This window comes from Microcaecilia unicolor, chromosome 5 (assembly GCF_901765095.1).
Source record: "Microcaecilia unicolor chromosome 5, aMicUni1.1, whole genome shotgun sequence".
Lineage (NCBI taxonomy): Eukaryota > Metazoa > Chordata > Amphibia > Gymnophiona > Siphonopidae > Microcaecilia > Microcaecilia unicolor.
Genome location: NC_044035.1, coordinates 356,283,164 through 356,300,317, shown reverse-complemented (window position 1 = coordinate 356,300,317; position 17,154 = coordinate 356,283,164). Strand labels below are relative to the sequence as shown.

At 47.9% G+C, this 17,154-nt stretch overlaps 1 protein-coding gene across 3 annotated transcripts in view; it reads right to left on the bottom strand.

Annotated features, from left to right (window-relative positions):
- Positions 1-240: 240 nt before the first annotated feature.
- ACSF3 (acyl-CoA synthetase family member 3) overlaps positions 241-17,154 on the bottom strand; it is a 230,883-nt gene continuing 213,969 nt past the window's right edge. For all 3 annotated transcript variants that reach the window (XM_030204602.1, XM_030204600.1, XM_030204601.1), the window contains 3 exons: positions 14,946-15,080; positions 11,422-11,533; positions 241-812 (listed from right to left, as the gene is read on the bottom strand). In XM_030204602.1, coding sequence (XP_030060462.1) covers positions 695-812; positions 11,422-11,533; positions 14,946-15,080 — 365 coding nt within the window. In that variant the 3' untranslated portion in view covers positions 241-694. The remainder of the gene's footprint in view (positions 813-11,421; positions 11,534-14,945; positions 15,081-17,154) is intronic.

Below are 17,154 nucleotides of genomic sequence, written 5' to 3'. Positions count from 1 at the left end.
GAATAACGAAGAGAGGGCCCGGGCCGGGTGAAGGGGGGGTGGTGGCGACTCCGGGGGGGGGGGGGGGGCGGTAGCGGCTACCTTGGGGGGGGGGGAGCGGTAGCGACGTCAGCGGTTCCCTCCCTCCCCTTCCACGCAGTTTCCCTCTCTGTCCCGCCCCCCTCCCCCCGTCATCACGTCGACGCGGGGGCAGGACAGAGAGGGAAGTCTCTACTGCGCATTTGCAGGTGAGTCGGTCACTTGCCATTTATAGGTTTGATTATAAGCATAAAATTCATCCAGGTCCTCATCTGATCTACACAGCAGCAAGACTGAAAGATTAAACAGCCTACTGTTTGGAGCAACAGACTGAAAAACCAGAGAAATGACGAGTCAAATTCTACTGACGCTTCCTGTGACTCAGACAACTCAGTTCACCCTCCACCGCCTAAAGTACAAAGTTGGGGAAATACCTGCTGCATTCACTGACATGACCTAATACAAGTAAACAGTCACAGAAGTCCTGTCTTTTGTAACATTTAGGAAGTGAGCAAAATCTGGAAATTTACTCCTGTTAAATAATTATCATAACATTCGTTCAGTACAGCTGCTGAAATAACATGCACGAAGTAGTGGGTGATCCGGGGTCACCGTGACCACAGCATTAGTCCAGAAACAGATGCAGCATTTTGGCACTCCCCCCCCCCCACCCCCGTTACTGCGGGAAGAAGTACTTCAGCAGTTCTTTCTTGTTGATCTTCCCCATCACATTTCGAGGTATTTCCTCCACTAGGATTAGCTCCGCTGGGATCGTGTACGGTGTCATGAACCCCCTGCAAAAGAGAAACATAACGAGCACCATCACACTGCATGAACAGTGCTTCATCACAGCTATACTGCCATGCACCTTTATCCATCTCAGATACAGCGCCTTGCAAAAACCTTCACACCCTAGTGCATTTTCAATGCATATTACCATAGTAGATGACGGCAGAAAAAGACCTGCACGGTCCATCCAGTCTGCCCAACAAGATAAACTCATATGTGCTACTTTTTGTGTATACCCTACTTTGATTTGTACCTGTGCTCTTCAGGGCACAGACCGTATAAGTCTGCCCAGCACTATCCCCGCCTCCCAACCACCAGCTCTGGCACAGACCGTATAAGTCTGCCCAGCACTATCCCTGCCACCCAACCACCAGCCCCACCTCCCACCACCAGCTCTGGCACAGACCGTATAAGTCTGCCCAGCACTATCCCCGCCTCCCAACCACCGGCTCTGCCACCCAATCTCGACTAAGCTCCTGAGGATCCATTCCTTCTGAAAAGGATTCCTTTATGTTTATCCCACGCATGTTTGAATTCCGTTACCGTTTTCATTTCCACCACCTCCCGCGGGAGGGCATTCCAAGCATCCACCACTCTCTTGTTTCATTGATCTACGCAACATACTCTCTACATGTCAATATGAAAAAAACATTACAGAAATACTCAAAATGTAATTCAGGATAAAAAAAAACAAACCCCAAAATGTCTTGATGGCACAAGACTTCACACCCCTTGACAATACTTGGTGGAAGTCCCTTCTGCAGCAATAAGTCACTTCAAGCAAGTGTCAGTTTTTGCCCATTCATATTTTCTGGGGATCATCTATCTGAGCACTGCAGTCTTCAAGTCTTGCTACAGGTTTTCTCTGGGATTGAGTCTGAGCTTTGACTGGGCTACAAGGACATTCACTTTCTTCTCATTCAGCCATCCATTGTTGCTTTTGCTTTGTGCTTAGGATCATTGGTCTACTGCAAGGTGAATTTTCTCCCTAGTGTCAGGACTATGGAAGACTGGAATAGGTTTCCTCCAGAATCTGCCCACACTTCTCACCATTCATCTTTTCTTTGATCTTCACAAGTCTCCCAGTCACTGCAGCTACAGTACACCCTATCTGTACCCTTCTCCACCACCGCTAACTTGCCCCCCATTACCTCTCTACCCTCCTCTCCCCGTATGTTCCCACCCGTAACCTCCGCTCTCAGGACAAATCACTCCTATCTGTACCCTTCTCCACCACTGCTAACTCCAGACTCCGCCCCTTCTGCCTCGCAGCACCTTATGCCTGGAACAGACTTCCTGAGCCCATACACCATGCGCCCTCCCTGCCCATTTTCAAGTCCTTACTCAAAGCCCATCTCTTCTCCCTTGCTTTTGGCGCCTAACCACCTTCCCCATTCATGCTACCTACACTGACTACGTAGTATGTTACCGTTAGATTGTAAGCTCTCTTGAGCAGGGACTGTCCCTCCCCGTGTTTAAACTTGTACAGCGCTGCGTAACCCTGGCAGCGCTATAGAAATGCTAAGTAGTAGTAGTAAAACACTACATAATGCTGCCACTAGAGGCTGATTGAATTTTGATTTCAGTTTTGGATTCATCACCGAAACAGACCTGGAAACCAGGTTCAGGTTTTGGCTGAAAATGCCTGTGCATTTTCAAGGAAACCAAAACAATGGCCCCATCCCCCACTACAAGCCCCCCCCCCCCCCAAGCCAGCCTCTCCCTCCCCCAATAGAGAACCCGTTCCCTCCCCAGGCCACCCACTAACTCTGCCCTCTCCCCTCTCCCCCCACAGGCCCTCACCAGGCCTATCTTTTAAAATCCCTGGGTGTCTAGTAGCCTTTTTGGGCAGGAGCATTCCAAGTTGCTCCTGCCCCAGCTGGTTGCATTGTGAAAATGGAGGCCATGACTTCTTATGGCAGCCTCACAAGATTGCTGTGGGAAGTCATGGCTCCCATTTTGGAACTGGGAATGGCATGAGCAGGAAGTCGCTCTCTGGTCCTAAGCCTTCCCTCTGATGTAGCTTCCTGTTCGCGGGACCAGGAAGTTGTGTCACAGGGAAGGCATGGGGGGTCAGCATGAGCAGCAAGTTTGAGTCGCCGCTAGCAAAGAACTAGAGGACTTAAAAGGTACCGGAAGGCTGGGGGAATGGAGTTAAGCGACCCACAATTGCCTGGGGAGGAGGGGAGAGAGATGTCAGGTGGGAGTGGGGTTCTTGTGCCTGCCCACTTTGGGCTCAGGCCCACACAAAATTGGGTGTCTGGCTACATCCCTGCTGTAAACACCACAGGAAATGATATGAAACCAGTTTTGGGGCTTCACACCCTAGTAATGCCTCGGTGTGTCTCCACAAATGCTACAAGCACGTCATAAGACTTTTCTTCAGTGGTGACTTCCTTCTTGCCACCCTCCCATACAGGCCATGTTTGTGGAATAATCATAAAACTGCAGATAGCCATTTTCCCCTTCCTAGTCCTTGGACCTCACAGTGATTAGCACTTTCCTTAACCCATGGTTACAGACTTTGGAGAGATACTGTGGCAATGTCTTAGCGGCAACAGACTGCTTCCACTTTACAATGATGGACCTGCATTGTCCCTGGGTTGCAACAGACTTATTTATGTACTGCAAGTAGGGGTACCATATGTCCGGATTTACCCAGACATGTCCTCTTTTTGAGGACATATCCGGGCAACCGGGCGGGTTTTGCCAATCTGCCCATTGGTCCGGATTTCTGGACAAACGGGCAGGCTGGCAGGCGGGCAATCCTATAAGACAGCCCGCCCACCAGCCTGCCCGTTTGTCCAGAAATCCGGACAAACGGGCAGATTGCTAGCCTCCCTTCCCCTTACTTACTACTGCCCTGGTGGTCTAGTGACCTCTTCCGCCTTCGGGGCAGGAAAGAGCCCCCTCTTTCCTGCCCGGAGCGCTGCCCTGCATGCATCCTTCCTGTTCGTGATCTCGGCACCGATTCAAAATGGCCGCCGAGATTTGAAGTGACCTCGCGAGATTTCAACTCTCGGCGGCCATTTTGAATCGGCACCGAGATCACGAACAGGAAGGATGCATGTAGGTCACTAGACCACCATGGCAGTAGTAAGGTAAGGGGAGGGGGGTGACGGGGTGTGTGACAGGGGGGGGAGGGGAAAATGTGACAGGGGGTGGAGCAAGGGCATCAAAGGGGGTGGTGTGTGAAAGGGGGCGGTGCAGAACATGAAAGGGGGCGGGGCATGTGTCCTCCTTTTTGGGGGACAAAATATGGTAACCCTAACTGCAAGGCATTTGCACCTTACAGTTCCTGTGGCAGCTGTAGGCTCAGCATGTTTAGATCTTTACTTCAAATACACTTCATTCAACAGAAACAGCTTGATTCTTCATCTTGGAATATTTAAATCAACTGCTGTGAATGGACACAGACAAATCTGTCGAACTTACTATGGAGTGGAGGCGTGGCCTAATGATTTAAAGCAGCACATTAATGACCAGGGAAAGGAGTTCAAGTCCCACCACCGCTGCTTGAGATCTTGGGCATGTCACTTGATCCTCCATTGCCTCAGGTAAGGCAGGTTTTGGAAATAGAGCTAATCTGGGTTTGCTATGACAAAGGATATGAAGATTTCTGCAATCCAGCTTTTCTGGTTTCTTAACTACTGTTTGAATATTTCTGTAATTGTATTTTCACTTCGAAAGTAAATATATGTTGTGTAGATCAGTGAAACAAACTCCTGTCTTAAAAGACTTTGCATTGTATGTTTCAATTGGCAGAATGTAAAAAATGTATATGGAGTATGAAGACTTTTGTACGCCATTGCATCAATCCAGTTGTTTATGTTATTAATTGTATCATCCATTCTGTAATGCCTGCGCTATTCTACGTAATTTTAAAATCCTTCTGAAGATCTGACAAATCTGGCTCTCCCTACATCTTGTACCTCACACCGTGAGCTACTATAGAAAATGAGATCCTGTAGAAAAGGTATGATTTAAATCCAAACAGATTACAGAGAAAGCAGCCTAGAAACAAAGCCTGACTTTGAGGACACAGCGAGACCCTGGGTTTAATGCTCACACACTCCATGCAGCAGGTGTTTCAAAGGACAGGAAAGAACTTCACACTCTCTCTCCATATTTAATTATTGGGAGGGTTCTGATCACAGGTGGTTAGTGAATGATATCTGAGCCACCCATGTGTTGGATGAGTTATCAGGAAAGAAATACATAGTAACATAGTAGATGACGGCAGAAAAAGACCTGCACAGTCCATCCAGTCTGCCCAACAAGATAACTCATATGTGCTAATTTTTGTGTATACCCTACTTTGATTTTAACCTGTGTTCTTCAGGGCACAGACCGTATAAGTCTGCCCAGCACTATCCCCGCCTCCCAAACACCAGCCCCGCCTCCCACCACCGGCTCTGGCACAGACCGTATAAGTCTGCCCAGCACTAACCCCCCCTCCCAACCACCAGCCCCGCCTCCCACCACCGGCTCTGGCACAGACCGTATAAGTCTGCCCAGCACTAACCCCCCCTCCCAACCACCAGCCCCGCCTCCCACCACCGGCTCTGGCACAGACCGTACAAGTCTGCCCAGCACTATCCCTGCCTCCCACCACCGGCTCTGGCACAGACCATATAAGTCTGCCCAGCACTATCCCTGCCTCCCAACCACCAGTCCCACCTCCCACCACCGGCTCTGGCACAGACCGTATAAGTCTGCCCAGCACTATCCCTGCCTCCCACCACCGGCTCTGGCACAGACCGTACAAGTCTGCCCAGCACTATCCTCGTCCCCCAACCACCAGCCCCGCCTCCCACCACCGGCTCTGGCACAGACCGTACAAGTCTGCCCAGCACTATCCCCGCCTCCCAACCACCAGCCCCGCCTCCCGATCTTGACTAAGCTCCTGAGGATCCATTCCTTTGGCACAGGATTCCTTTATGCTTATCCCACGCATGTTTGAATTCCGTTACCGTTTTCATCTCCACCACCTCCCACGGGAGGGCATTCCAAGCATCCACTACTCTCTCCGTGAAAAAATACTTCCTGACATTTTTCTTGAGTCTGCCCCCCTTCAATCTCATTTCATGTCCTCTCGGAAAAGGTTCGTTTGCGGATTAATACCTTTCGAATATTTGAACGGTTTTAAGCAACACGTATCAGGGAAACGTTCTTGTCTTTCAAATTTGGTAAAGGAGCTTCTGAATGGCAGATCTACTGGGGAAGTAAGAAGACCAAAAATATTATAATGCGTCTGTCGCTTCATGGTTCAACCTCATCTTGAGTACTGCATTCAATCTTAAAAAACATATAGCGGAATTACAAAAGGTTAAAAAAAAAAAAGAGCAACCAAAATGAGAACGGGGATGGAACTCCTCTCATATGAGGAAAGGCTGAAGAGGTTAGGGCTCCAGCTTGGAAAAGAGATGGCTGGGGGGGGGGATATGATTGAGAACTACAAAACGCTGAGTGGTGTAGAATGAGTAGAAGTGAACTGGTTTTTTACTCTTTCAAAAAGTACAAAGACTAGGGGACACTCAATTAAGTTACATGGAAATACTTTTACAAAAAAACAGAACAAAATATTTTTTCACTCAGTGAATAGTTAAGCTCTGGAACTCACTGCTGGAGGATGTAGTAACAGCAGTTAGCGTGTTCCTGGAGGAAAAAAGTCCATAGTCTGTTATTGAGATGGACATGGGGGAAGCCACTGCTTGCCCTGGGATTGGTAGCATAGAAAGTTGCTACTCTTTGGGTTTCTAACAGGTACTTGTGACCTGGATTGGCTATTGTTGGAAACAGGATACTGGGCTACAGGGACCCGGTATGAGTATTCTTATGTTGTTCTTATGACTGTTACCTGGCCCCAACTTCCACCACTGTACATAACAGACTGGTAGGCCGGCCTGCTCTTGTCAGCAAGTACCTCCTCACAACAAGACAAACTAACACCAGCTCAGACCTGGAAGCATGTGCCAACCCAGGGCTGTAGCAAGCTACAGTGGGGGAAATAAGTATTTGATCCCTTGCTGATTTTGTAAGTTTGCCCACTGACAAAGACATGAGCAGCCCATAATTGAAGGGTAGGTTATTGGTAACAGTGAGAGATAGCACATCACAAATTAAATCCGGAAAATCACATTGTGGAAAGTATATGAATTTATTTGCATTCTGCAGAGGGAAATAAGTATTTGATCCCCCACTAACCAGTAAGAGATCTGGCCCCTACAGACCAGGTAGATGCTCCAAATCAACTCGTTACCTGCATGACAGACAGCTGTCGGCAATGGTCACCTGTATGAAAGACACCTGTCCACAGACTCAGTGAATCAGTCAGACTCTAACCTCTACAAAATGGCCAAGAGCAAGGAGCTGTCTAAGGATGTCAGGGACAAGATCATACACCTGCACAAGGCTGGAATGGGCTACAAAACCATCAGTAAGACGCTGGGCGAGAAGGAGACAACTGTTGGTGCCATAGTAAGAAAATGGAAGAAGTACAAAATGACTGTCAATCGACAAAGATCTGGGGCTCCACGCAAAATCTCACCTCGTGGGGTATCCTTGATCATGAGGAAGGTTAGAAATCAGCCTACAACTACAAGGGGGGAACTTGTCAATGATCTCAAGGCAGCTGGGACCACTGTCACCACGAAAACCATTGGTAACACATTACGACATAACGGATTGCAATCCTGCAGTGCCCGCAAGGTCCCCCTGCTCCGGAAGGCACATGTGACGGCCCGTCTGAAGTTTGCCAGTGAACACCTGGATGATGCCGAGAGTGATTGGGAGAAGGTGCTGTGGTCAGATGAGACAAAAATTGAGCTCTTTGGCATGAACTCAACTCGCCGTGTTTGGAGGAAGAGAAATGCTGCCTATGACCCAAAGAACACCGTCCCCACTGTCAAGCATGGAGGTGGAAATGTTATGTTTTGGGGGTGTTTCTCTGCTAAGGGCACAGGACTACTTCACCGCATCAATGGGAGAATGGATGGGGCCATGTACCGTACAATTCTGAGTGACAACCTCCTTCCCTCCGCCAGGGCCTTAAAAATGGGTCGTGGCTGGGTCTTCCAGCACGACAATGACCCAAAACATACAGCCAAGGCAACAAAGGAGTGGCTCAGGAAGAAGCACATTAGGGTCATGGAGTGGCCTAGCCAGTCACCAGACCTTAATCCCATTGAAAACATATGGAGGGAGCTGAAGCTGCGAGTTGCCAAGCGACAGCCCAGAACTCTTAATGATTTAGAGATGATCTGCAAAGAGGAGTGGACCAAAATTCCTCCTGACATGTGTGCAAACCTCATCATCAACTACAGAAGACGTCTGACCGCTGTGCTTGCCAACAAGGGTTTTGCCACCAAGTATTAGGTCTTGTTTGCCAGAGGGATCAAATACTTATTTCCCTCTGCAGAATGCAAATAAATTCATATACTTTCCACAATGTGATTTTCCGGATTTAATTTGTGATGTGCTATCTCTCACTGTTACCAATAACCTACCCTTCAATTATGGGCTGCTCATGTCTTTGTCAGTGGGCAAACTTACAAAATCAGCAAGGGATCAAATACTTATTTCCCCCACTGTAGGTGAGGGTGGTGCCTGTGCAAAGGATATAAAGAAGCGAAAGGGAAGGGGAATGGGACTTGATATACTGCTTTTCTGTGTTTTTTGCAACTACATTCAAAGCAATTTACATAGTATATACAGGTACTTGTTTGTACCAGAGGCAATGGAGGGTTAAGTGACTTGGCCAGAGTCACAAGGAGCTGCAGTGGGAATCGAACTCAGTTCCCCAGGATCAAAGTCCACTGCACTAACCACTAGGCTACTCCTCCACTAGCAACATTCCCTGTAGAATCTCAAATAGTAGCAACCACTAGGCTACTCTTCCACTCCTTGGGATTCCGGAATCTTGCTATTCTTTGGAGTTCTACATGGAATCTTGCTATTCTTTGGGGTTCTACATGGAATGTTGCTACGCTTTGAGGTTGTGCCTGGAATCTTGTTAATGGCACTTGATATACTGCCTTTCTGTGGTTTTTGCAACTACATTCAAAGTGGTACTTATTTGTACCTGGGGCAATGGAGGGTTAAGTGACTTGCCCAGAGTCACAAGGAGCTGCAGTGGGAATCGAACCCAGTTCCCCAGAATCAGAGTCCACTGCACTAACCACTAGGCTACTCCTCCACTAGCAACATTCCATGTAGAATCTCGAATAGTAGCAACCACTAGGTTACTCTTCCATTCCTTGGGATTCCGGAATCTTGCTATTCTTTGGGGTTCTACATGGAATATTGCTACTCCTTGAGACTGTGAATGGAATTTTGTTAATGGCACTTGACATACTGCCTTTCTGTGGTTTTTGCAACTACATTCAAAGTGGTACTTATTTGTACCTGGGGCAATGGAGGGTTAAGTGACTTGCCCAGAGTCACAAGGAGCTGCAGTGGGAATCGAACCCAGTTCCCCAGAATCAGAGTCCACTGCACTAACCACTAGGCTACTCCTCCACTAGCAACATTCCATGTAGAATCTCGAATAGTAGCAACCACTAGGTTACTCTTCCATTCCTTGGGATTCCGGAATCTTGCTATTCTTTGGGGTTCTACATGGAATATTGCTACTCCTTGAGACTGTGAATGGAATTTTGTTAATGGCACTTGACATACTGCCTTTCTGTGGTTTTTGCAACTACATTCAAAGTGGTACTTATTTGTACCTGGGGCAATGGAGGGTTAAGTGACTTGCCCAGAGTCACAAGGAGCTGCAGTGGGAATCGAACCCAGTTCCCCAGAATCAGAGTCCACTGCACTAACCACTAGGCTACTCCTCCACTAGCAACATTCCATGTAGAATCTCGAATAGTAGCAACCACTAGGTTACTCTTCCATTCCTTGGGATTCCGGAATCTTGCTATTCTTTGGGGTTCTACATGGAATATTGCTACTCTTTGAGACTGTGAATGGAATTTTGTTAATGGCACTTGACATACTGCCTTTCTGTGGTTTTTGCAGCTACATTCAAAGTGGTTTACATAGCATATACAGGTACTTGTTTGTACCTGGGGCAATGGAGGGTTAAGTGACTTGCCCAGAGTCACAAGGAGCTATAGTGGGAAGGGAATCGAACTCAGTTCCCCAGGATCAAAGTCCGCTGAACTAACCACTGGGCTACTCCTCCACTAGCAACATTCCATGTAGAATCTCAAATAGTAGCAACCACTAGGCTACTCTTCCACTCCTTGGGATTCCGGAATCTTGCTATTCTTTGGGGTTCTACATGGAATGTTGCTACTCTTTGAGATTGTGCCTGGAATCTTGTTAATGGGACTTGACATACTGCCTTTCTGTGTTTTTTGCAACTACATTCAAAGTGGTGTACACAGTATATACAGGTACTTATTTTGTACCTGGAGCAATGGAGGGTTCAGTGACTTGCCCAGAGTCACAAGGAGCTGCAGTGGGAATTGAATCCAGTTCCCCAGGATCAAAGTCTGCTGCACTAACCACAAGGCTACTCTTCCACTACAAGTGGGAATGCCGGGGGTGGGGGGGGAGGTTTCTGCTGCTCGGGGTGCTTCACTGCTAATCTTATTCTAACACATTCTGTACTACAGTGACAGGCAGAGCCTCTGCAGTACAAGAAATGGAAAGTAATGAGACTCTGCCTCTCAGGCTGGATGTCCTATGGACTTGTATGGTCTGAGCTTGCTGTAATGTTTTGCTAATTCTTGTGTTCACTACTTCTTGCTGTTTTTTAGGCCTTTTTCCTGTTCTTCAGAGAAAAGCAAAGAGGATAGGTACCCAGGGGAACAAGAAGCAACCAACTTTGTCCTGTGAAGATCATGGCTTCCTGAGCAGCTTCTCTAGGTCATGTGCTCATTTCTGACAGGCACTTCTCCGTCAATGATACTAATCCAACATGCCAGGGCCACTACACGCCATCATCTCCCACTGTTTCCCTCCAAATCTGCGGCAAAATGGTCTCACCGTATGGCTGTCTCTAACTGGGGAGGGCGCCTGTCACCAGGAAGTGAGACTAAAAGCAAAATCCACAGAAAGACATCTCCCTGAGAAAGGACATGTGCCTCCTGCCAGAGAGTGCAGAAATCAGCAATTCCAAGTAGGTGACATTTCTAATTATGGAGCGAGAAAGAACACAAGGTTGGGGGGGGGGGGGGGGGGGGGGGGGGGGGAATTGGGGTTGGAGAGAGGGTTCTGAACACTGCTCCAGCCTTCCTTCTTTCAGACAGTCCATATTCAAATCTACGTTTTTCACGCTGCTGCTGTGTTGGTACAGTACCCGGATTCCTTCACTTTATTAGCAGTCAAACATTTCACTAAAGCTGAAAAAAAAATCCACTTTACAGATGCACCAGAGCTTCATCTACAGACCTTCTCTCCTTTCTGCTTCCTGCCTGGTTTCATCAGGGAGCCATCAGAGATGATTCACTGTCTTATCTCTTCCCACTAAAGAAAAGATCTTTCCTGATATTGGCCAGTGTCCACAGTGAATGCCAAGCTCTGATAAGCAAAGGCTGCAGTTCAACAAAATGATTTCTTGCCGTGCAGGATTTGAACACGTATCTCTCCAGTTTCCCTTACCTGGCCCATTCTTTCAACTCTTTCAGGGACAGTACGTCGCCTTCACGTAGTTTCACCACAGCAGTAACCCGCTGACCCCAGGTGTGGTCTGGTGCGCCAATGACTGCCACATCTGAAGGCAGAACAGAGAAGTAACTATAAGGATTCTCAAAACAATAACGGGGGGAGCTTGGAAGAGTGGGAGCGGAGACAGGCTGGCAAACATAGTAACATATAACATAGTAGATGACGGCAAAAAAAGACCTGCATGGTCCATCCAGTCTGCCCAACAAGACAACTCATATGTGCTACTTTTTGTGTATACCCTACTTTGATTTGTACCTGTACTCTTCAGGGCACAGACCGTATAAGTCTGCCCAGCACTATCCCCGCCTCCCAACCACCACCCCCGCCTCCCAACCACCGGCTCTGGCACAGACCGTATAAGTCTGCCCAGCACTATCCCCGCCTCCCAACCACCACCCCCGCCTCCCAACCACCGGCTCTGGGACAGACCGTATAAGTCTCCCAACCACCAGCCCCGCCTCCCACCACCGACTCTGGCACAGACAGTATAAGTCTGCCCAGCACTATCCCTGCCTCCCACCACCGGCTCTGGCGCAGACCGTATAAGTCTGCCCAGCACTATCCCTGCCTCCCAACCACCAGTCCCGCCTCCCACCACCGGCTCTGGCACAGACCGTATAAGTCTGCCCAGCACTATCCCTGCCTCCCAACCACCAGTCCTGCCTCCCACCACCGGCTCCCCAGAGGTGCTGATTTTTTAACTCCTGCTGCCTAAAAATAACCATCCCTGTGTCATATTAGGTGAGTTATACATTTACCCCTGGATTCTAGAAATGGCGCAAAATCCTGAGATGCGCATTAAACAAAAATGGCTGAGCCAGTTAGCGACAATAAATTGGGTGCTGACAATTACTGGCATTAAATGTCAACAATTTGGATTTGCACGCATCTTGCTACGCACTGTCCTAGAAAGATCCGCATGCAAACCTTTCGGTGTGGAAGTGAAAAAGGGACATAGCCATGGGTGGGTCAAGGGTGTTTATTAAAGATGCGCAGTATTACTGAATACCGGGGATCCACGCCAGGATTTACACCAGGTATCAGTTGCAGTAAATCCTCGTGCCCAAAGTTTAGTGTGGAAATTGGCTCTACGCATTATTCTATAAATGATGCACAACTCGTTGTCACAACTTCCTACACACATCCTCCTTGAAGATATCCGGATGTGTGTAGGAAGTGCGAGCGCTGAGGTGGCCTTCTTGAGTGTCCTCCCTGCGTGAACTTGGACGGTGTGCATCTTTCTCAGCCAGCATACGCACTCCAGCTCAGCGCGTTCTTCCATTCTATTCCCTGACCCCACTAATGGACAGAGTCCAGGGGCGTAGCCAGACCTTACGGTGGAAGGGGGCCAGAGCCTGAGTTTGGGGGCACATTTTGGGTGCCGCCCTGCTGCCCCCCCACTGCCACACCTCGCCTCCCCCCCCCACCTCCTCGCAAATACCTTTGCTGGCGGGAATCCCTAACCCCTGCCAGCCGAAGCCTTCTTCAGTGCCGGTCTCCGTGTTCCTGCCCTGCTCTTCTTTCTCCTCTTGTCTTGTGCACGTTGACACTCTTTTACGTGAAACTGAGAAGGAGCGTCAGTCTGCACAGGACAGGAGGGGCAAGAAGAAAGACCAGGGCAGGAAAGTGGCTGCGCCGGAGACGGGCGTCGCTGAAGGCGGCTTCAGCAGGCATGGGTTGGGGACCCCCACCAGCCAAACCAGGGGCCCGGACACAATTTGCGACCCCCTGTAGCTACGCCCCTGGGACATACGTGTGTAATTAGGCCTTCATTTTTAGGTATTTATAAAATGTAGAAATAGTTTTTTTTTATTTTTCAGCTAATTGGGGTTTTTACAGTGAGGATCGGTTAAGTACATAAGTAATGCCACACTGGGAAAAGACCAAGGGTCCATCGAGCCCAGCATCTTGTCCACGACAGCGGCCAATCCAGGCCAAGGGCACCTGGCAAGCTTCCCAAACGTACAAACATTCTATACATGTTATTCCTGGAATTGTGGATTTTTCCCAACTCTATTTAGTAGTGGTTTATGGACTTGCCCTTTAGGAAACCGTCTAACCCCTTTTTAAACTTTGCCAAGCTAACCGCCTTCACCACGTTCTCCGGCAACAAATTCCAGAGTTTAATTACGCGTTGGGTGAAGAAAAATTTTCTCTAATTTGTTTTAAATTTACTACACTGTAGTTTCATCGCATGCCCCCTAGTCCTAGTATTTTTGGAAAGCGTGAACAGACGCTTCACATCCACCTGTTCCACTCCACTCATTATTTTATAGACCTCTATCATGTCTCCCCTCAGCCGTCTCTTGCTAGGTTCTTTTCTGGTTGAATCAAATTTGTGCAGCAAAGGTGTCGTCAGTGTAAAAAGGGATAAGAACAGAATGGTGGGTCCGTGGCAGGTCAGAGGAGGGCTGATATTTTTCTGATGTTTATTCAACAGACACTAACAGAGAGAGGGTTCAAAGCACAAAACAAAGTTCAGACAGCAAAAGAAGTACCAGGAGCCTTCACAAACGGTTCAAAACCTTTAATTGTACATCATATATCATTGATCTGTGCCTGGAGTAAGAGTGAAAGTGTGCTCCCATGCGGAGGAAGCAGACATTTTGTGCTTATATCTGGCGTGGATCTTAGTGACGTTTGATGTGAATTCAGCTGTTCTCTTAATTTTAGATAATTATAATCAAACTAGTAAAAAATGCCCGTTTCAAAAGGGAAGGAAACGGGCGCTAGCAAGGCCATCCCCCACCCTCCCTGTTCCAGACTCTGCCCTCCCTCCGTTTTCACCCCCCCCTTCTGATGTCAGACGCACGCAGAGGAACTTGAACACAAAATCAGTGAAAAAGCAACGCCGCGAAGGCCAGCACAGGACTTCGGCTGACGGGGGTTGGGGTCCCCCGTCAGCACAGGTACTGGACGGCGGTGGGGGACGGTTTTCGCCGAGAAGGGGGGTCGAAGGGCGGTCCAGTGGGCCGTAACACAGGGTGAGGAGTAGGGAAACACGCTCCCTTGCTTTGGTATCAGCTGTCACTGACGTCAGTGCATGCCTGCCTAGCAGACCACCTCCGAGGGAGGCACGGTCCAAGGCACATTCGAACGCTGGAGGTGAGAATTATTATATAGGATGATCCCTGACGCAGGCGCTTCGCGCCGAAACACAGCCTGTGTCGAGTCAATGATATATGATGTATAATTAAAGGTTTTGACCCACTTGTGAAGGCTCCTGGTACTTCTTGTTTTGCTGTCTATCCAACAGACACTTACATACTCTGGTTTATAGGATTCAGTTTCTGCTGTTATCATTACAGGCATGTTAGCATTAATTATAGGATTTCTTAGCCTCCAGTTTTCTCAAAATGACAAACGCTAATTCATGTGGTTATGTAATTTTTCACCTGCTCTAGTCCACACCAGATTGGTGAAAGCAGGACCTTACTTGAGTAGCACTTCATAAGTACCTGTTATACTAGGGTGTACCAGTAGGTGGCGCTCTACTTCCAGGGCACTGATTTTATAACCCCCACTCTTAATGATGTCCACTGAGGTGCGGCCCAGAATCCAGTAAGTACCATCTTTGTACACGGCCGTGTCCCCTGAAAGAGAGAAGCTACATTACAGAAGAGTCAGCTGAAGTCTGCCACTGTTATAAGTAGAAGTGGAGATATTATTATTATTATTATTTGTAGCATTTGTATCCCACATTTTCCCACCAATTTGCAGGCTCAATGTGGCTTACATCTGCCATAATGCCGGTTGCCATTTCCAGGTACCAGAATTACAAATGGTATTGCATTAAGGTGCATACATATATGGTAAGATACATGGAACATGGCATATATGGAACAGATCACGGTATAAATATATATCATTTGCATATATACATGGGAAAGAAAATAAATTATGGTCTTGCATGAAGTTTCTGAGAATAAGTTGGATTGTAAGATACATTAGGTCATCGATTATAGAGAGCTGGATTATATAAATTGGATTGTAAGATACTTTAGGTCATTGATTATAGAGACAGTGGCGTTCCTAGGGCGGCTGAAACCCGGGGCGGATCGCCGATGTGCCCCCCCCCCCCCCGGGTGCATTTTTACCTGCTGGGGGGGGGGGGGGGGGGGGGTGCCGCGCACCTGTCGGCTTTGCTCGTTCCATGCTCCCTCTGCCCCGGAACAGGAAGTAACCTGTTCCGGGGCAGAGGGAGAACGGAACGAGCGGAGCCGACAGGCGCGTGGCAAACCCCCAGCGGTGTGCACCCAGGGCGGACCGCAGCCACTGCCCCCCTCCCTAGGAACGCCACTGTATAGAGAGTCCCTGTTCAGCATAAGCTTGAAGTGGTAATGCTTGATCATGAATATCAAAGAGGTGATCAGTCATGAGGTAAAAGATCGGTTACGTATAGATCGTGTGTAGCGTTGTTATTTAGTATTTAAGATGGATGTTTTACAAACATTTAGAATATGGAAGAGCAGACATTAAAACAGTGCTTCCCAGCCCAGTCCTGGAGGCACACCCAGCCAGCCATGTTTTTAGGATATCCACAATGAATATGGATGAGATAAATCTGTAGGCACTGCTTCCTTGGTGCAAATCTCTCTCATACATATTCATTGTGGATATCCTGCTGGGTGTGTCCTGAGAACTGGGTTGAGACCCACTGTATTAAAGCACTCAGATGCTGTGTCTGCGAATCGTGAGGCCACATGCCTTCAACACCTAGGAAGTGCATTAAAAATCCTTTTTATGCATCTTCCAAAAAGCTAATTACTACATAAAATACTAGTCTAGGATAAAAGGGCAATTTTCATCTGCTTGAATATAATTTTCACATTGTGAAGGAATGAATATTAGCTAGTACAGGGGTGTCTAAAGTGCAATTCACATGCTAAGTATAGCCGGCAGGTACTTTTCATCCAGCCTGAGAGCCAGTCCCAATGTTCTCTTTGTTGCAGATTGTGTACCCAACGCTGCCCTGACAATGTAATCAGCAAAGGCCAAAAATGGCCACTTTTGATGATGTGTTGAGAGATATGAACCAATGAAGGTGGATGTTTGTAGCTCTTGATGATGTTGCCACCAAGGCATGAAGCCATCCATGCATGGGTGATCAATTTTGGTCACAAATTCAATATCAATTGACCGATTTGCGATCTGATTCAGGTACAATGTGGTCAGACTGGAATGTTTACATAAAGGAAACATTATTACAATATTCTTCCGAAAAGCCTAGACAACATTTATTTATTTATTTATTGCATTTGTATCCCACATTTTCCCACCTTTTTGCGGGTTCAGTGTGGCTTACAATCCTGCTTATAATCGAACGAGAAAAACGCCCAAGTTCCGACCTAAATCGGGAGATGGACGTTTATCTCACAAAACCGAATAAAGCGGTATAATCGAAAGCCGATTTTTGGACGTTTTCAACTGCACTCCGTCGTGGATGCGGACAAAGTTGATGGGGGCGTGTCAGAGGTGTGGCGAAGGCGGAACTGGGGCGTGGTTATCTGCCGAACAAAGATGGGCGCATTTCACTGATAATGGGAAAAAAGTATGCGTTTTTAGCTAGAATTTAGGACACTTTTCCTGGACCCTGTTTTTTCACGAATAAGGCCCCAAAAAGTGCCCTAAATGACCAGATGACCACTGGAGGGAATCGGGGATGAC